Source organism: Balaenoptera ricei, chromosome 15, assembly GCF_028023285.1.
Source record: "Balaenoptera ricei isolate mBalRic1 chromosome 15, mBalRic1.hap2, whole genome shotgun sequence".
Lineage (NCBI taxonomy): Eukaryota > Metazoa > Chordata > Mammalia > Artiodactyla > Balaenopteridae > Balaenoptera > Balaenoptera ricei.
Genome location: NC_082653.1, coordinates 59740719 through 59762057, shown reverse-complemented (window position 1 = coordinate 59762057; position 21339 = coordinate 59740719). Strand labels below are relative to the sequence as shown.

Below are 21339 nucleotides of genomic sequence, written 5' to 3'. Positions count from 1 at the left end.
GACTCGGCAGATCCACCGCTGGGAATTTATCCCATAGACATGTGAGATTTGCACACTTACACAAAGATACCCCGAGGAGGTTCACTTTGACAATGGAAGAGCAAGACACTGGAAACGACTCAAATGTCCATCAGTACAAAATGTTATAAAAGACTTTTTTGTTCCGTCCATATGATAAAATACCACACAACAGTGAATGAGCGTTAGGTCGATTTACATGTGCTTACACGTAACACTGACTTGTCAGTAAGTGAAAACAGCAAGATGTAGAATCACACATATGGTATAACCCCGGGTGTAAAAACAGACAAGCAAAACATTTCTGGAAGGAAATGCAAGAAACTGTTAACCATGGTCACTTCTGGGGCCAAGTAGTCTTATTTTTCATTTTATCATGTCCTGTTTGGGTTTAAAGAAATCATATGCTTATAGTATATACTATATTTCTGAAATGAATTAATCAAATCAAAGAATGAAATCAGAGTGAATCATGGGGTGGAGGGGAAACAGGGATCCTGGTTTGGGTCAGGTTCTTTTCACTGGATTTTGTTCTTAAATGGGTAACTGCTTTTGAAAACATTTTGCCACATTTGCAATTGAGGTTCCAAGCCCTAACTGCGGAGGAGTGAAGTTGCAGGGGACAGCTTGGCCAGTTTTCTTTAGTTTTGTAACCAAGGGCAAGGTTCTCTTTTGAGCGGTTGGGATGCATATGGATTTACTTAAAGCAGACGTGTCAGAACAGGAACGGGGAGCCTGCCAGCCCTTCTGGAGAACCAGTACTTTCAGCTTCACCAGGCGACCCTGAACTTTCTAGTCATGCTTCTCTTTTGGAGAGGCGGGGAGGAAAGTTAGAGATGCGCTTCGGGGAAAGTGGGAAGAGAGGCTCCCGAAAGAAGAGAGTGGCAGCCGCCCCGGGGGCAGCGGGACCTTCTTCTGAAGTCTCACTTCTTCAGGGGCTTAAACAGGAACTGCACGCACTAGCTCTTTCTAGTCATCCTACATGGAGGAAATGACTCTCCCACAACCTCGTTACTAATAATCTAAAGTATTTCCAAGAAACTTCCAAGACATTTTCAGTTTTAATTCTGAGAAGTTCTTCCACACCCTCAAACAAATCTCTGGAAAACCAAACCCCGGCAGCAGAACACCAAAGAGAAAGCCAAGATTTCTTTCTGGGGCTTGTGTTTAATCTTGTGCTGCACTTTGATAAGTTCTAAGAAACTGGGTTTCTGAGATGGGAAGGAAAGCCTACACAGGCTCCAGACAGAGAAGGTCCTGGAACCACCACTCTCCCGCTCCCCGGAGGGGACAGGAGGTGGCACAGGGTGGGGGCCGGCTTACCTGGCACCTTGTCCACTGACGCGAACACAGAGCGCTGTACCGTGGGGTCGCTGCTGCCCCGGCGGCACTGGTCGTAGAAGCGGAAAGGCAGGTGCTGGGTGGAGGACGAGCTGAGACCAAACCCCAGGACTTCAGTTGTCGGCTGGATCGGGAGGTCCAGGAGGGCTGCGTTCAAACAAACCCGTGGTTCAAGCTCAGCACGTGCGTGGGATGGGAGTGTAGGCGACGAGACTTTGGGTGGCGCGACTGTAGCAGGTGTGGCCACAGCCCTGCCAGGCACATCCCTCGGACAATGCCAAGCAGACAGCCGGCAGCCTCGAGCTGGGGAGACCAGCGTGACACCAAGGGTCCCGCCTAAGGCTCATAACACAAGCAGTGCCTAGAGAGTGGTTCAGAGATGAATGCCAGGCCCATCTTCACCTCGGATTCTTGGCTTCCATACACAAAAGACCCTACCAAGGCTTAGCCTTGGGTACAGTTTCAGACCCCAAAGCAAACGGGGCCAATTCTGCTGTGAAAGTTCACAAATCTATGCGTGTGGGGAAGAGTGTGTGAGCGAGAACTTACACGCACGTGTGCCTGTGTACTTATGAGTGTGTGTGTCTCTGTTGCTGTCCTCTCTTCCACGCAGAAATCTCACGATACAGCAATTTGGAGGGGCTTTTTAAAATCAATTTGAGAAATACCCGAGGCGTTAGTTCTAACAGCCACTTTATGGCATAATTCTCAATTTTCAAATGAAATATTTAGCCGTCATGCCAGCTGTGAGAAATTGCTTTACATTAAAAAAAAAAAAAAACCCTCTGGAAATAAATCTTAAGAGAAAGGACTGAATGATTTAAGTCACTTTGCACATTACAAAATGCTTCTGTAATGATTTTGGAGGCCAAGTTTCAGCTAAGTGAGAAATAAGATGTGGACTATATGGGATGCAGGCCTGCGCAAATCAACGGGGCACGTGCAGGAAATGACTGAGTTCGCAATATCCAGAAACCCCGCCCTCCAAGTGTTCATTTTTAGGTGACCCCTCGAGAACGCTCCCCTTCTCCCCCAGAGGACTGGAAAGCCTCCCAGTGACCACACCAGAACGACCACTGGTGCTTGAGCTGAAAGGCACTGGTTTCTTGTGAAAGGCTGTTCGTGATTTTTAGGAGTTGACAGAACGCCTTTTCCCCGAGGAGGACGCTGTGCCTTCCACCCTGATGAAGGGAATGCCCTCATTTCAGTGCCTTCACTTCTAAGAACGCTGGGGCCTTCCTGACACTGGGCGGTGTAGGGCCGCCTCACAGATTCACCACAGTCCCTGTGCAGTGTGAAACGACACTTCCGATTCCAGTGCTGGGTCACGGGCCCCTCACCAGGCAGGGCTGCCTCTCATGAGAGCTGGGAACGGAGAGGAGGAAGGGATGGGCTTTAGTGTAGGAAGTTCTGCGTTTGGGTTCTGCCAACTAACTGCCTGCGTGGCTGTGGGCAAGTCACTGAGCCTCAGTTTACTCTTCTGTAAGATGGGCAGAATAGGCCCTACTCAGCTCAAGGGTTGTTTTAAGGGTCAGAGGTGGCAGAGGAACGTCGAAGCGCCTTGCGGAGATACGCTAGAGAACGTCCGTGTGCAGGAGGGAGAACCGTCGTCCCACACTGACGGCTGCCTCTTGCTTGGGAGGGAGGGCTTGCCTCTTCCAAGCAGCCCTAGACTTGTAGAAATCAAACACTCAGGGTTCTCCATTCTCTCACCAAAACACAACTCATTCCTGAACCGTACGTTTCCTCTTCTAGAGGAGTCACAAGGTTCTTAAGGTCAATGTGAGAGCCATGTTGATGGCCTGCGGCAGCTGCTGCCCCGCTGCCGAGAGGACACCTGCCGGGGCTGCACTCACCAGCTATTCTCTGCATCTTCATGCGTCTCGCCTGGATGCGGCCCTTGGCCAGGCGCTGCTTGGCGATGATGCAGCGGATGTGGTCCGAGAAGACGAAGGTGGCCTGCAGGATGGGGAAGGGCTTGGAATGGGGGCTGGATGCAGGCTTGTGGATGGTGATATTCAGGGCGCGGCTGTCGTCCTCCACGCCGGTCACCTGCATGTCCTGTGGGGGGAGGAGGCCAAAGAAAGGGTGTCTGTTAGGTTCAGGGGGAAGGTAGCTGCTCGGAAGCTCTGGATTCACGTCTCATCTAGAATGAGGTCCCCCAGATTGAACTTTGCTTTTGCTCTGGAGGAGACCATCAGCCCCCCAAGTCTGAGAGAGTCAAGGATGGGCACAAACCAGGCCAGGCCTGGCGGGAAGCGACGGGGTGGGAAGCACAGAGAGCTCAAGTGGCTGATGCTGGCTGTGGTGGCCGGTTCCGTCCTCGCGAGGACTTGAGGCAGCTAGTAAACACACGGGACACCAGCCTCTTCATGGGGCTTCAGGGAGCCCAACAAACTCCCAACAATTCTTGCTTCGGAGAACTAGAGATAACAAACCCAAGTTCCTAGCCCTTTCCGGTGTGATCTCCTCCAGCGTAACAATTCCTTCCTTGCTTCTCTTAAGAAGGGGGCATCCTTAGCTCCCATATGTATGTCTCTGACAAATTCCTGGTCCCTAAAGGAAATAGCTAACTCCGAGAAAGGAATAGGGGAGGACCACTTAGCAGACGTTTGAAGAAAGTTACACTTGAAAGGTAGAGGAGAACTCACGTACAGCAAGTATCCTCAGGACAAATCCAATCTAAAACCTCAGATTGGATTCTGTGCAAAGAATTTGCTTCCCACTAAGTGAGGTCTGAGATAAAAGCAGGAGACAGGAGACAGACATGAAAGTCAGAAAGGTGGGGAAAATGTTGAAAAGGCTCATGAAGCAAGATGGATACTGTTCACGGGCATTCAATCTGGCACAAAATGTTGCAGTGGGGATTAGATGAGATATTACGCTTTTAAGACACAGAGAGAGGCTGGCCCGTAATAATGGCCTGACGAATAAGAGCTACTGGAAGACAACCAAAAGAAAAGGTTTATGTGGCTTTCATTGTCTGAGGGACGACATGTGTTAATCCTTTGAGGGAGAAAAACACTTTCCTGACACTAAATTCTAAAGGAAATTGATCATAAACCTAGATAAATAAGAAGCACTAAGTCACCTAATGGACAGTCTCGTACGTGGAAGTCTTTTTCTAAATGAGAGGTTCTTCAGATAGCTGCTTCTCACATCACCTTCTGTAAAAGACCTTTTTTAAATGGAAAGATCTTGAAAAAGAGAAGGCTGGGAAATGGTTGCAACAGCACCCTCAAACACGTGGGTGGTCCTCCTGGGGAGTGGGTCGCCCTGGAGAGGTGGATGTGGGTCGCCCCGGCAAGGCCTTGCCAGCAAACAGGACTGCCCAGCAAGGAAACGGACTCAGCGCAGGGCAAGTCAGGGCCCAGGGGTCTGGCGGGGGTGACGGTGGGGGAGGGCGTGCGCTGGAGGCTGTTTTCAACTCATTTGGTTCCACGGTTCGTTCGACCAACTAGCTGGCATTAGTCACCCATCATTTAGACAAACATTGAGAAAACCCACGCTCCAGCTTGACGTTTGGCAGTTTAGAGCCCAGGCCTGCTGGAGAGGTGGAGGACACAGGAACGTCCATAAATCAGCAGTGGCAACAATCATTCTAGAGGGGAAATAGGCACAGACCAACTTCTTGGTGTCTGCCCTAGGGAAATGCTGGCCCAAGTGCACAAGGAAGTCAGGACAATTCTGTTCACGGCAGCACCGTCTGTAAAGGTGAAAAGCTGGAAGCAGCCACAGGGTGCGGGCTAACTCTGCCTTGGTGTGTGGTCAGGCAGCAGTTAAAAGAACACCAGTAAGTCTGCAGAGACTAACACAGTCAGTTCTCCAAAACTTTCGCTGAGTGAAAAAAGCAAAGTTTACAATACATTCAAGGTGACAGTATAAAAAATACACACACACACACACACCCCCCTTCCAACTATATGTTGTACAATTTTTAAAAACAGTACATGTAGTTACAGTCATACACGTATTCGGCAAAGCACCGTATCTGATAATGGACGAGAGGAGTCAGAATTGGGTTTTGGTCAAAGGGGACCTGGCTCTTATCTGTGAGGTATTCTAACTTTTGTCAGTGATAATCTGTTCACGTGGCCCTTACGTCATTAGAACTTGACCGTAAAGATGACACTTTTGTGGGTGTTTGTACAGCCAACCGAGAACAGCTTCCGGAGCTCTCGGCCATCGTACCTGCAGAAGGCCTGCGAACTTGACCACTCCCCAGCCCAGCCTGGACACGTCAGGCTCCACCAAGCTCATCTGGTAAATGTCGACAGCCAGGAACCGCTGGAGCATGCTGCCGTCCTTGGTGATCACCGTGCACGCGATCAGGTCGCTGTTGTCTGTGGTAGAGGGGGACAGAGCAGAGTGAGGCGCGGTCCGCTGCCCAGCTTGACAGACACGCTCCAGCTGACTTGTGTTCTGCCGGGCAGTGCAGCTTGGCCCCGGACCCTGGGCTGGAAGTCACACACACCTGGGTCTGAGTCCCTCCTCCAAGTCATGCTGGGCAACTTACTGTACCTCTCTGGGCTTCAGATTCCTCAGCTGAAAAATGGGGATCACGCCCCTCCCACTCAAAGCACTGTTTGTGAGGACCAACTCAGATAAAGTACATAAAGCATCAGTACAATGTTAGCTGTGGATTAGGCACTGCACCTGTAGCTAAAAAAATATCCAACAAATCCAGAATCCCAGTAACATTTCAGTGCTTCCCTGCAGGCGTTGGTGGTTTACACCTGTGATGGTGTTCACCTAGATTAAGTGAAGACAGGAAAGGAAGAGCCCCTCGCTCGGTTATAGAATCACCAAGACCTCAGTTTGGTGTCTGACAACTTAGAGCCGAGCTCTACACTAGATGATGCGCGATCTGGGGCAAGGCACTTGGCCTCTCTAAACCACGGTTTCCCATCTGTAAAATGGGAATAATGTCCCCTATCTTGAGATGTCTGATGCCTTAAAATGAGAACAGGTAGGTAAAGCATTTAGCAGGGGGTCCTCAGCTTATGCTTGGTCCCTTCTCTTAGCTGGAAGTTACTCCCAGATTTGAGGTCTAATTTACTGCCTGTCCTTGATGGCTTTGAAATTACCAGAGTAACGCAGGACCATTAAATCTACAGTCTGCTTTGAGTTCCCTCCAGTGAAACCCTCTGTAACATGTTTTAAAAGAAACAGCTGAACCAGGAAACAACCTAAATGCCCCCAAATAGGGGAACCACTTGAGTATGATTTTTTTCCCATCATATGGAAAATTATATACCCATTTAAAAATTATGTTTAACCAAACTGTGAACTGTGGTTACCAATGGGGAGGGAAGTGAGAACTGGGGTGGGCGGGAGAGTGTGTGTGTGTGTGTATGTGTGTGTGTGGTATCAACAGGAGAACTTTAATTTTTGCCCTCTATACCACTGTATTTCTTGAAATTATTTTAAAATGAGAAAGTATTCAACATGTACTTTCGAAATACATATTAAAGACCCAAGTAAAAAATCCTATTTACAAATAATTGCAATGGCATTGGAAAAGACATTACAATTTTAAATGAACAAGGTGATAAAAAAAAACTTTATAACTATGATGTTGATATGTTAAAAAAAAAAGTATCCCTACAAAGAAATACAAGCACAGATAAATATACTGAAACATTAAAAGAGAGTCCTGATTAGAAGAATGGTGGGTGGGTTTTTTTTTTTTTTCGTAAACAGCTTTATTGAGGGATAATTTATATACCATAAAATTCTCCCATTTTAAGTGTACAGTTTGAGTTTTAGTAAATTTACAGCTGTGCACTGTGACACTCCAGTTGTAGAAACTTTCATCACCCCAATACGTTCTGTGACCTAATATTTGGCTTCATTTTATTGGTGGCGGGTTGGGGGGAAAGGTAACACAGATAGTAACAATTCTGGCCCCAAGCACATGTGATAAAGTTGGGCTCAGGGGCTTCCCTGGTGGCGCAGTGGTTAAGAATCCACCTGCCAATGCAGGGGACACGGGTTTGAGCCCTGGTCCGGGAAGATCCCACATGCCGCGGAGCAACTGAGCCCGTGCGCCACAGCTACTGAGCCTGTGCTCTGGAGCCCATGAGCCACAACTACTGAGCCTGTGTGCCGCAACTACTGAAGCCCGTGCGCCTGGAGCCCGTGCTCGGCAACAAGAGAAGCCACTGCAATGAGAAGTCCGCGCACTGCAGTGAAGAGTAGCCACTGTTCGCCGCAACCAGAAAAAGCCCGCATGCGGAAACAAAGGCCCAACGCAGCCAAAAATAAATAAATAAAATAATAAATTTATAAACAAACAAACAAAACAACAACAAAAAACCCTTGGGCTCAGGTATTTTGCCAAGGTTTTGCCACACCCCCCTCTCCATTTTTACTTTTCATTTAGATCTAAGGGATGATAAGTACATTTCTCCTCTGCCATCTTCTTTTCCCCTCCCTACTCCTCCCCCCTCTCCCCCTCTCCCACACTACCTCAGTTTAACCCTCTGAGAGCATAATCCATCTGAGATCCTGGCTTCATGGGATGCCTTCCGGTCCATCCTCTCAGCTTTGAAAGACCTTGTGTTTCTGTCTTTTCTCCCCAGCATATGACCACCCGGCACAGCCAGATACCCCATGGCAAACACCAGCACCAGAGAGGCTCAACTGTCTGGATTGCACATTCTCTTACTGAGGGCAAGAAACTTCCTCCCTTTCCCAAGGGTCCAGCCAAGTATTTAAGAAGAGTTCTAAAAATGACTGTATCCAGAATTTCTAGTTCCACGTGGAAGACACTAGTCTTCTGTATTATCAGAAATGGAAGCCCTCACACTCTTTCTTACAAACATTTTCTTTGTGGTAGGCAGAGTTTATTTTCTTTACTCAATACTTAAAACATGTTCCCCAATTAGAATCTTTTACTTTTTAAAAAGAGAAAACTAAACTAATAAAGGATGCCTTTTCTTTCCTTTTTTCCTTTCTCTTTCTCTCCCCCTTCCCTTCCCCCCTCAACAGGACAACCTGGCTCTTCTTTCCCCACATTCACAGAAGAGGTTCATCTGCGGGTGAGAGCCGGGAAAGCGGGCACAGCCAGGGCGTTGGTGTCAGCGGGGTCTGTCGGCAGGCAACCCCCTTACAAAGCCCAGGGGCCTTAGGGGCTTCAGGGGGAAAAAAAGACCTACCACCTCTGCCACAAAGAACAAAAAAGGAAGGACAAAACCCCAAAGTGGAACAACTTTCAGAAATGCAATTGAGACATCAAAGCCCTGTGAGAGATTTCATAAGAAAACTAAAAGGCAACCGTCACCAGTGAGACAGGATGGCTCCGAGAGGGAGGGAGCCCCTGGCTTTTCAGAAGCTGTGGGGGCAGTTAAGGAGAAATGAAGCGGCTTCCGTGGACTAAACAGAAGGGCATATGGGCATCCTGCAGAGAGATCAAGGGAGTCTGGCTGGGGTGACATCTGCGGGCCCCTGGGGCAGCATCTCAGGTAACGCCTTCACCACCTCGGCTCTCAACTCGGCTGCTCCACACGCTGGCTGTGAGCATTCCCGTCGGAGGAGGACCCAGGAGAGAGAGCTGCGGAACGGGGCCCAGCTCTGCCCCCGGTCCAAGTCCTTCACCTGCTGTCTGCGCACAGGCCCCTGTGGATTTCACCCTGAGCCGGGGGGAGGCGTGCTGGGTACCCAGGTACCGGGAGGGAGGGAGGGATGCAGGCTTGTGGGGAGGACTCAGAAGCGGGCGGCTATGTCGGGGGGTGTGGCGGCCTCTCAGGACTGGCCTGCGGTCGGGGGAGGCCAGTGCAGGTGACGGGCCACCCCTACACTGGCGCTGCTCAAATCTCTCGGCCCGCCTGGGTCTCCTGCGTCCTTCCCCCACCAACTTCACTTCAAAAGGGGTGGGGCCGAGGGCTTTAGTTTTTAAATTGACGGAAATTTATCAGACTATCCATATGACCTTAGGGAAGGATTTCTCTAAAAAAGAAATGAGGATCCATACATATGAATAAATGAGTGTAAGGCTGATAAACTGACTACCTCAAAATTAAAATTTACCTCATGGATAACAAACGAGCTCATAAACAGACTAGGGGAAATATTTGCAAAATACCTTTAAAAGGCAAAAGATGAATAAAGGAGAAAATATGAAGAACTCCGTAGGCCATTCACAGACAAGAGAATGAACACACACACAGGTGCCCCCCTCGTGCTAAGTCAGGAGACAAATGAGAACAGGATCCCACCCGACTGGCAAAAATAAAAATGTCTGATAACATCAGGTACTGGGGAGGCCACAGAAAAACTGACATTCTCAAATGCTGCTTGTAGAATTAATTAACGTAGCCATTTTGAAGGGCAAATCAGCATTATTTATTAAAACTGAAAGTTTCACACTCTATGACCCGGCAATTGGTATGTTCCCAGGAAGACATACACGTGGGCCGAGAGACAGGAACAAGGACGCTGACAGCGGGATTTGGGTCTGTAATGACCCAGATGTCCAGTGAGAAGGGAGAGCTTTTTAAAAAAATGTATGTTTATTTGGTGTAAAAACATATGGCAATAACAAGGAAGGAATGAGATCTCTAGATGTTTCAACAAGGTTTAGTCTCAAGAACGTACTGCGGGGTGGAAAAAGTTGCAGCATGACACACGCAGTATGACACAATTTGTATAAAATCAAACCACACAAAACGACCCTGTATATTTTCTATGGACTCAAGTATGTGTGTGTAAAAGAAAAATTTAAGAAAACGTCTGGCAGGGTGCAGCGTGATTACCTCTCTGGAGGGGAGGAGGTGGGACTGCGGGTGAGGGGTCAAGGTCGTTTTAATTTATATGCAGTGTTCTGATTTTTCCAAGAGGTATGTTGTTTGTGTACTTAAATAAAAGGAAAAGTGACTCTCCTACGCAAAGGGCCTCAGGTCCTTCTGGGGCCCAGCCAGGGTTGGGAAGCAGCACCAGGCCCAGCTGTCGGCTGGCCGGCTCTCCCTGATCCCGAAGTGCAGTGACCATCATTGAGATCAGGGCAACGGCAAGAAACCGGCAGCGCCTCTTGGTACACAGGTGTGCACGTTTCCAAACTGGCCAGATGTGTGAGCTGGAGAGCTCTGGCGTCCAGTTCAACAAACGTGTGGGTGTTAGATCCTGTATTAGGGAACCAGACCGTGAAGAATGAGGCTTGGCACTGCCGCAAGGGGCTTGGGGACCGGCAGGGATGCTGGGGCTCTGGACCACAAACCATAATGGAGACCAAGTCTCCATGTGGGGAGGGACCGGGCCCTAGGGGCAGAGCAGGTGGGATGACAGACGTCTCCACTGCACTCCAGGACCAGAAGGAACCTCCCTCCAGGTAGAGGTGATGTGTTCCTCCTACCCTTAGGCACTGCCTTTCTTTCGGTTCATTTATTTGAAGGGGGGAAAGATTTGTCACTTTATTCTATTTGAAGACATTAAGCTTATCAATCTCTTTGAATAGATAACACATTCGCATGTTCCTATATTAAAAGGTGTGGAATTTTTTCTTTGCTTCTGGGCAGGGGGCTCTGTTTGGTCTTAGAATTTAGATATAACTGAATTGTAGACAGCAAAACAAAACAAAACGAAAACAAAAAAACAAAACTGATGTTGTGTCGTGTTTTTGTTTTTAAGAGATCGAAACGGGTCAATTTTCAAAAAAAAAAAAAGATGTGGAATTTTTTATAGTGGATGGTAAATCTCCCCAGTCCTCTTCTGCAGAGGCAACCACTACTGATGTCTTGTCGTCTGTCCACTCTGCATTTCCAAGTGTACATGTAGCTGTACCCCCCACCCCCTGCCTTGTCTTTCACAGATGCCACACACACCCTTTGCTTTTACCACTGAAGCCCGCGTCTTGGTGATACATCAGCACCCAGGGACGCGCCTCACTATTTTTCATAGCTGCATTCTCTCCCACTGCAGTCGTGACTCTAAATGATTTCACAGCTCCCCAGCTGATGGCCATTCAGGTTGTTTATAAACTTTTGCTACAGCAGACAAAGGAACCTCCTTATTCATATGCTCACGTGAGAGTAAATCTAGAGCAGCAAAGTAGAACTTGTCCTTAATTTTTCTCTTGAAAGCACTCATGTTTTACTAAAATAAATTTATTTTAAAAGTTAACTTCCTATCATTACCATGAATGGAAAACCAGAATTACTTACAATAAATAAGGTGACCATGAAAATAGACTGAAAAGATCTTTTTATTAAATTATAGCGTAAAGCCTGCTCTTTTGATAAAAAGGGAGTCCCAGGAGTTAGAGAAGTTCTAAGACAAACTAGTAGCAGTCTGAGACCTTCTCCTTGATGTAACAGAAAGGACCCGAGGGGCACTGAAACGTATTTTCTTGTGGACTATACTTTCTAAAGTTGGCCACAGCAATAGCTCCCCCGCTATGTGCTCTTCTTACAGTGTGACCTTGACCCTCCTCCCACCAGGTGGTAGTGTCTGTGTCCCTTCTCCTTGAACCTGGGTGGGCCTCTGTGATTGCCTAGACCAACAGAGTACAGTGGAGGCAATCCTGTATGATTTCTAAGCAAGGTCATGAAAATGGTCCTGGAACTATCTGCCATGCTGTGAGGAAGCCCAAGCAGCCATGGAGACACTGACTGAGAGACACCAAGGCCCTGGGCCCACAGCCCCCAGCTGATCCTCTAGTCCCCAGCTGGTACCACGTGGAGCAGAGATGAGCTATTCCCACCGAGCCCTGGGCAAATTATAGATCTGTGAGCAAACTGAATGACTGTAGTTGTTTTAAGCCACTGAATTTTACGGTGGTTTGTTACTCAGCAATAGAGAATTGCAACTGTGATTTACTGTAATTTAGTACTGTATCCAGGCACACTTAAAATTCTAAAATTCTTCCAGCACCACCAAGGGGCTGCACACCACACCATGGAGGGCCAGCCTGGAGAAACAGCCCAGGGCTGATTTGGGTGCATGAAAGGTCCTGCAGTGTTTAGCAGAATGAAGGGAAAGGAGTGCAGCCATTTTCCAACAGAAGTTTAAGATGCTGGGAGAGAGGAGGAGAAGAGGAAAAAGCTTGAAAGAGCCACCGTGCCATGAAGTGCAGAACCAGGGCAACTTGTCTGGGTAAGAACGGCTTGGGTTTTGGAGCTGTAGAGACCAGGGTTTAAATCCCAGCTCTGCCATTAAAAGCTGTGTGGCCCTGGACAAGCCACCTCCCTCTCTGCATCTCAGGTTACTTATAACCCTGGCAGGACCATCAAGGGATCTGAGAGAGGCGTGGGGCCGCACCCAGCACAGCACTGGTTGTTGCCTGGAAGTGCCCTGACTGTTTTTGGAGCCCTGACTCACTGGTCAGAACCCTTCTGCCTGAGGTAAAGTCACGCTTGCTGGATGCAGGCCCTAGACTAAGGCTCTTCAGAGGGAGAAAATAAATCATGGCTTTTGGCTGTTTCTCAGAACTCCTGGGGGGTGATGGGCCCAGCCACCCAGGCACTCTCCACCACACCTACCCACCTTAGCCCGCCGCTGCTCCCTAATGCCTGCCAGCCTCCAAGGGTCCCGTTTACTCCTTCCTCCCTGGTTGGGGCCTGCTCCCTATCTGGACAGAAGCCCCAGGAAGGCATGGCCTGACCTGTCTCACTCACTGCTGTACCCACAGGAGCGGGGCTGGGCAGTGGCAGACGATGAAGAAGTATTTGTCACTGGATGCAGAGATGCTAACATCTTCTGGTCCTCCCCTACTGAAGGCAAAGGACTTTTCAACGGCTGTCCTCTTAGCCCTCCGGGCTGAAGCCTTCCTCCTCCACAGCTCCCTCTGACAGGTCATAGCTCATTACTGAGCAATAAATGGGGCTGATTGACTTTTGCTGTATTTAAATGATCCCTTCATAATAAAATATGGATGCCAATACCGTAATTTAATTCTTGGCTTGGTGGCTCCAAATACATTTAGAATCGAGGTCTTTATCCTTACAGCGGGATTTCTAGGCCAGCTGAATTCCAGGGCTTTGAAATCCAATACCCTGGGCTTTAGGGCCAATTCTTGGAACACCAAGACAGCTGGAGTTTAGATTACCAACTCTGTAAACACTACCAAGTCTTTCAGGTGCCTTCTGTTAATCAGAAGTCAGGAAGGGCTGGGAACAAGGTACAGATTCCTTGAGAAAGGCAGGCTTACCCTGGGATTCTAAGATAACAGGCCCACAGGGACCTTTCACAGCTAATAAGAGACCAGGATTTCCTTTGTGAGCAGAGAAGCATGAGTCCTTCTGCAAGGAATGTGTGGTCCTGGCCTCTCTCTGGATCCAAGAGCAGACTGGGTTTCTCTTCCAGACCTGCAGGTGTGCCAGGGATTAGTGAGGAAGAAACCGCAGGGGACCGTGGGCCCTCGCAGGGCGAGCTAAGACAAGGAGATGGCTGACTTCCCTGGGAGCTGGTGGCCGCGTCTGGTGGGGATGCTGGGCCATTCGGGCCTGTGGTTCTCAAAAACCACGTGTTGAAAGACTGTCAGGGCTGAGTCTTTGGACAGGGGCCCCCTCCCCTGCCCCCATCAGTTCTGTGCTGACACCACAACCGGTGCTTCTGTGGGCCAGGTGCTGAGCTCCAACTTGACAAGTTCCTGGGATCCTATGAGGGGGCTTCACTGATTCCCAAGGACACAAACTGCAGGATGTCAAGTAACATCCCCAACAGCACGTGACTGACACAATATGATGAGCTATGAAGCCAGACTGAACATGCGGCCTTCACAGCATCGTGAACAAGCTGACTGTGACGTGGGGTTTTAGTCTTCAGGATGGGGCCAGACAGAGGAGTGACCCCCGTTTCCCTCAGAGAAGGGGGCACTCCTGGTCCCGGCTAGATCTTAAGGGTGAAGGATGCTGGTTGGGTCCAGCAGGGGGACAGTCAAATGACCAGAGCTCTCTGCAGGCAGGTCCCAGGGGTCTGATCTCATGGTGGCTGATGGCGTGAACCTGCTGTGTGCTCCTGGGCAAGGTCCCCCTTCACCAGGCACTTGGCAGCCCCTTCTAGTGGCAGCCCTGGGACCTCCTCTTTCTGGCATGCTGGGTACCTGCCGCCCTGGGGCTCCATTCAGGTGCAGGGATACAGTGGGAGCAGGATGGGCCGAGCCCCTGCCCTCATGAAGCCTTCAGACTAGTGGGCAGACGGCAGCCCTTTGAGACAGAGAAGGTACTCTGTGGCACTGAATACAGCTTTAACAGCCACTCCAGGGAAAACCAGCCTGGCGTGGCTCTCTGATCACAGGATGCAGCTGAGGGGAGAGGCCTTAACTGACCAGTAATGCAGGGCTGGGAAGCAGCTGATGAATCATCGGGCCCCATTTGGCTCTCTCGGGGGGGGGTCTGGGAGGAGAGGGAGGCACAGGCGGTACAAGGCAGTCAATCAGAAGCCCGCTGGGAAACTGCAATCCATCTCCCAAATGTCACCACTCCATCAACGTCTGCTACAAAACTGAAAACGATAGCCGTTCTGGGGCATGAGAAAGTCACATGCATTTCCTTGGGAGCTACTCTGAGTGCCAAGTAAAGGAGTCTTGTGCTGATTCAAATGTAACCCAGCAGAGCTGGGTGACAGGGAACCGGGCCCTGGTGATTCTACAGACCCAGCAAAGGAGAATGGTCCTGTACGGGTGACACCCAGACCTTCTGGAGCCTGGTGAACACCAAGGGGAGACTCCATGCATGGCCCATGACATTCCGAAATCAAAACGAGAAAGAGATGTGACGGTTCCCACTGAGGGTGTGAACCAGCACACTCAATTAGGTTGGCTGCTTCTCCTGACAGTCAAATCAATCCTTTGAAGAAAATTAAGTAACCGTTTCTCCATCAACCCAGCAACAGCTTATGGGTTATTTGCTGCAAGTAGCAATCAATTACTTTGTCTTCTTTGAAGCTCCCTAAAGCCTTCCTTCCCAGCACGGTGCGGGGCAGCTGTAAAGTGTGATATTTCCTGGATGGAGAGCAGGTCTTGGCAATTTCTACTGCCAGGCATATGAGTCTGGTCCCTCCAAGAATAAAGGGGGAAAGGTACTGGTGTTCCTCGGGTTTGCAAGGGGGTGTAGCAATTAGGGATGCAGGTCTTGGGATACGTGCTGAAACCCAACCACCCAGGGAAACTGTGACCTAGTGCTCGGCTCCAATATTTCATCCATGATCACCAGGCTATCCCCAAACCCACACTGATGACCTGGCCTTCGGCGTCCTCGCCACCGGCCCCTCCCCCAGAGCTCCAAGAGACAATTGCCTGAAACACTCCCAAGGCACCTAGCTCTGCTCCCCACCCCTTAACTACAGCTCGAAAGGCAGGGATGGCTGCAGGGAACAGTCCCGAGCCAGGCTGCCTGAGGTTGAGATGTGGCCCTGCCACTTTCTAGCTGTGTTGACCTGACTGCTTCGGTTGCCTCATCTGTAGGCCAGGGTAATAAAAGGCCTGTATTGCTCTACTTTACCATAGGTATGCTGATGTTTTTAGGGAGAAGGGTACTGATGTCTGCAGTTGACTTTGCAAAAAAGAAAAAAATAACAAGGAAAAAGAAAGAAAAGATGGGCTGATGGCTGGATACAACAGTAGACATGTGATAAAAGAAGTACAGTCGATCCTTGAACAACAAGGGAGTTAGGGGTGCGGACCTCTTGTGCAGTTGAAAATCCACTTACTGCTCTTTCTGCCTCAAAAACAAAGGAAGTGGGGCTTCCCTGGTGGCGCAGTGGTTAAGAATCTGCCTGCCAATGCAGGGGACACGGGATTGAGCCCTGGTCTGGGAAGATCCCACATGCCGCAGAGCAACTAAGCCCGTGCACCACAACTACTGAGCCTGCGCTCTAGAGCCCGCGAGCCACAACTCCCGAGCCCACGCGCCACAACTACTGAAGCCTGTGCGTCTAGAGCCCGTGCTCTGCAACAAGAGAAGCCACCGCAATGAGAAGCCTGTGCACTGCAACGAAGAGTAGCCCCCGCTCGCTGCAACTAAAGCCCGTGCGCAGCAACAAAGACCCAATGCAGCCAAAGATAAATAAAAATAAATTAAAAACGAAAAAAAAAAACCAAAGGAAGTGATAAATGGCACCCAAGGGCAGGAAGCTAGCTGAACACTGGATAGAATCAGGACTTAAACCCTAGTTCTTTTGATTCCACATACTGTGATCTCTAATCCAACACAAACTTTTCGCCACACTTAGTTAATGTAAAGATCTGTAAAATGAAAATAGAGGTACTACTTATTGAAAAAAAATCCATGTATAAGTGGACCCACCGCTGTTCAAGGGTGAACTGTACAGTACATTGTTAGTGGCAGAATGTGGATGATGGGTACAGGGTGTTCCTTATACAATTCCGTCATCTTGGTTGCATGCCTGAAATTTTTTAAAGGAAAATGTTGGGGGAAAAACTGACCACCTAGGGTTGTTGTGAAAGGCGCAGAAGTACACAGCAGCGCCGTGTAACACACTCAGGCTGGGCAATTAAAGGTTATTATTAATTCTCTCTGTGAAGATCTATTTGGTTCCTGAGTTTGAATTTAACAGGAAGAGTTGGGGCCTGAGGGGTACCTGTCGTGTTCTTTGTAGCATTTCTTAACCTTGTAGAATCTTAACATCACCCAGTGGATTCCAGGGCCACCGAGGATATTACATCAACGCTCACTTTGTTGATATGGGTGGATAAGTCTGCCATTTGTTCATTCAGCAATTATTCAAGCAGTTACTGTGTGATGGGTTGGTGCCTTGGTGACTGTTAAGTGACCCAGGAGCAAGAACTAGCTGGAGGGAGGGCCTGCTGCCATTTTCAGACAAGGAGCTGAAGGCCCGGGGAGGCCAGCCCCACAGGCTGGGGACAGCGCTGGGCTCGGGCTCAGTTCTACCTGCTTCCTGAGGACGGGTTTTCCATGGCTACTTCCTCACTCTTGCTTGGAAAGCACATGTCATATTTAGTAAAATAATGTGACTGATTTTCACAAAGTGGCCAAGAAAACCCATTCCCTGTCTGTCTTCACCATTCCCCTTGGAAAATTTCAAGAGACTCTCTTCTCGGGAGAACAAAGGGCAAGGATTTGACTTTTCTTGTTCCACACGTCTGGACGTGTGTGGGGCAGCTCCCTCTGACTGTTCTGAGACTACATGAGGATGCGCCACTTGCAAGTGCTTTATTCCTTGTTCCTTCTTTGCACTCAACAAAGTTCACAGACACACAACTTGGTGGAAACGTAATTACCAGAATCTGAATCCAAGTGAGTGGCAATTCCAGGTAGAGCGTGGCATATCCCCTTATCAAGTGACACAGAGCCTGCCGCCAGAGGCACAGCGACTTGATCTTTGTAACACATTGGCAACCACACTTATCTTGACACTCACTCTCCAGAATGCCGCATTTGCATAGGACATTGCATAATTTCCTCTCAGAAAATGGCCCTGTTTAGCATGAGTAAACAAAGTTACCTAGCTCTGAGGCAGCCGAATGGAATACTTGAGATTTCCAAGAAAAGATTTGAATACCTAAGCTCTTCCCCAGGCATTGCAAGACACACTGAGATAGACAGAATCCACTTTGGGTGGGGCTCCCTCCTTCCTGCTACTCAGAAGCCCAGCAGCCAATGAAGGAGGGTACCCTGGGCTTCAGGAGCCCCAGTGCCCCCCACCCCCAAGATTTCTCTGCTCTGGGCCCCTCCCCAGGATATGAAGGCTCTGCCTTTCCCTTCCTTCTTTTATTCTTCCACCAGTCTCTCTACCTGGCATTTGCCTGGTGGCCACTGGGTGCCAGGCGCTTGGCTACAGGGATGAAGGAGGTCCCTGCTCTGGGTGACCTTTCTGAGCCTCAGTTTCCTTATCTGAAAAATGGATATACCACCTACTTCATAGGGATTCTGTGAGGAGCAGATGAGATGAGGTACAGAAAAGGCCTGTGATTTTTCTCTGCGTGGTCATGTGGGCACATCTCCTTTCTCCCTCTGGACAGAAGGTTCTTGAAGATAGGGCCAAATCTTCTCTTTCCCTCAGATTTCCTCTTTATGATACTTCATCAGAAAAGTGCACAGGGTACTCTAGACAGCAGATCTGGCCGGGGGGATTCTCCCTCCTTGGGCAGGGGTGGGAGGAAGGCGGTTCCTTCTGGCAGAGGACATGGGCTAGAGTGTTTCCCCCAAGTGTTAAAACCGCCAGGATTTATACTATTAACATCACTAGAGAAGACATATTTGGGCGTCACACAGGCATCTGTGGGGGATCTGTGCACCCACAGATGCTGGCTGGACTTCAGGGGTCTCTTCTGGTCAATGGCTCTGAGCTTGACCTTCAAGGCCCTTCTTGGGTGTGGAATGTTCTGTCTTGCTAATATCCAACCAGGACCCTGCTCTCTCAAGATAGGACAGTGGTAGAAGGAAATGGCTTTGTAGATAGAACCATTCATATCCTCTTTCCCCTTCACTGTCTCACGCTTTTCATTCCAACATTTCTGAAGCACTTTCCTCCACGCTGGACCCTGTGCTTGGCGAAGGCGTCCACAGAGATGGGCAAGACTCACCCCTCAGGGGCTCCTGTGTTCCACGGGGGAGACCAAACAAGTGACCATTACATTACAACGTGACAAAGGCTGTGGCAGGGAAAGGCCAGGGGCTGCAGAAGGCCAGAAGAAGGCCACCGACACAGCTCGGAGTCAAGGAAGGCTTCCTGCAGGAGGAGAAGCTTTAACTGAATCCTGAAAGCCCAGAAATTGACCAAGCAGGGGAAGAGAGCAGTGCTTCAGGCCAAATCAAGCCATTATCCCTCTCCAGAGGGCTCGCGGGTTCCTCTCTGATACGGTTTTGCATCTGACCTTTCATGGCCTAGCACTAGCCTCCCACTTTTCACCAGTCCCTTGGGGTTTCAAGCTCTTCGCCTGATTTTGGTCAGAATGTCTGGAGGGGCAACCACACGCATTCCCCGGCCCATCACTTGGGTCCTCCCTCTACATCTGTCCTTTCTCTGGGTCTTAGCCTCCTGGGACAGCACAGTCTGGTGGTGAAGAGCACGGGGAAGGGGCCAGACTGCCAGGTGCGGGTCCTCCCTCTACATCTGTCCTTTCTCTGGGTCTTAGCCTCCTGGGACAGCACAGGCTGGTGGTGAAGAGCACGGGGAAGGGGCCAGACTGCCAGGTGCGGGTCCTCCCTCTACATCTGTCCTTTCTCTGGGTCTTAGCCTCCTGGGACAGCACAGTCTGGTGGTGAAGAGCACGGGGAAGGGGCCAGACTGCCTGGTGCGGGTCCTCAGCACGCTGCTGTCCACGCTCTGGACCTAAGGTATGTCATCCATCAAATGGGGTGGTAACAGTACTACAGTACTGCTGCTGTGGAGACTCAGTGATATTCGTCAAGTGCTAGAATAGTGCCTGGCACCTAGGAATAATAGGATTAGCATCCTAAACTCAACTCAGCAAGAGCATGAAGGGTTTGGTGAGAAGAGTGAGCTGAGAGCGAGAAGAGGCCTGGGTCTGAATCCCAGCTGGGCACGTACGAGGCTGTGTGGCCTCAGTTAGGGCAAGTGACCTTTCTGGGCGGGCCTCAGTTTCCTTCTCCCTGAAATGAAGAGGTTGGGACTAAACCACACACCTCTTTTCTGATGGGAAAGAACATTTAAATTTCATACCAGGGGACACATCTATGGCCGTTTGGCAGAAATTAGTTCACAGAGCGAATGCTTACCGGCACAGCAGTCTGATTTTTAATTAGCTGGTGGGAATTCAGTATACTTCAAACACTAACAGTAAAATATGGGAGACCTCTGGTGGAGACAAGCCATACCTTTGGGCTTAAACAAAAGCTGTATCCTTCACACACCAAACTGCCTGCTTTCTGTTTTTAATCGCTAGTGCTCAAATTGAGTATCGATAAACGTTTTGGCATTGGAACAACACTTCCAAAGCGTATGATTCAAAGTGATGCAGTTAGGCAGAAATAGAGACACAGATGTAGAGAACAAACGTATGGACTGGACACCAAAGGGGGAAAGGGGGGGGGGGGTGATGGTGGTGGGATGAATTGGGAGATTGGGATTGACATATATAAACTAATATGTATAAAATAGACAACTAATAAGAACCTGCTGTATAAAAAATAAAGAAAAAAGAAAAAAAATAAAGTGATGCAGTTAATATGAAACTAAATCTTATCAGCTAACTCTGTATAATCCTAGGCACCCAATCAGATGGCCTTCTTTTAAATTACTAAACTGCATTTCAAACAAGATAAGAATCAAGAATCTCAACTATTTTTCCCCTCTGAGTTTTTTCTTCTTTCGAAAGTAAACTTGAACATGAACCACTCTATTAAATTCATGAAGAGCAAAATAAGGAACGCAATTCATTCTTCATTCATTCCTTTTACTTTAGTTTTTCAAGGTGGGTGGGTCCTCACAGACTTTTGAAGGATATGTTGCAGTTGGCAGGGGGAAGTGTGTGAGCCGTGGGTCAGAGACATACGAGAACATGAGGAGTCTGGGAGACTGCTGTCCTTCACGGGGGCTGGAGTACGTGGAACAAGGCAGCAAGGGCTGCTAGAGGGCGGGGCTGCAGGACCTGGGGAACCTGTCAGTAACGGCTGTTTATTAAAGCCATACCAAGGAGTGTAATCAGATGCCCAGAACTGGGAACTCAGGGAAGATTGCCATGGCAACTAAAGGTTTTGCCTGCGGTTATTTGCTGAAACTTAATTCAGGAATTTAATTGGAAGTTTCTAATTAAGACCCAGTCTGGAACTTATAACATACATGAAAAAAGGGCTTACTAAGGATATGAAAAAAAATTAATACGGTTTCCCAATCGGTCCTTTATTTATCAATTTAGAAAATATTTACTGTGTATTTGCTACAGCCCCAAGTACTAAGGATGCAGGAGTGAAGAAGAATGTACCAGTCTTCACACAGCTCACAGTCTGGTGGATACAGACAGACCATAAACAAATAACTTGAATAAACCTATTAGGATAAAGTATGCTTACACAATGGGAAGGTAACACTTACCCTGCT

The 21339-nt window shown here is 48.9% G+C and overlaps 1 protein-coding gene across 4 annotated transcripts in view; it reads right to left on the bottom strand.

Moving 5' to 3' along the window:
- CLEC16A (C-type lectin domain containing 16A) overlaps positions 1–21339 on the bottom strand; it is a 209345-nt gene that overhangs the window by 50634 nt on the left and 137372 nt on the right. For all 4 annotated transcript variants that reach the window (XM_059898662.1, XM_059898664.1, XM_059898663.1 and 1 more), the window contains exons 19-21: positions 5551–5702; positions 3216–3420; positions 1342–1506 (exon numbers count right to left, since the gene is read on the bottom strand). In XM_059898662.1, the coding sequence (XP_059754645.1) occupies positions 1342–1506; positions 3216–3420; positions 5551–5702 (522 nt within the window). The remainder of the gene's footprint in view (positions 1–1341; positions 1507–3215; positions 3421–5550; positions 5703–21339) is intronic.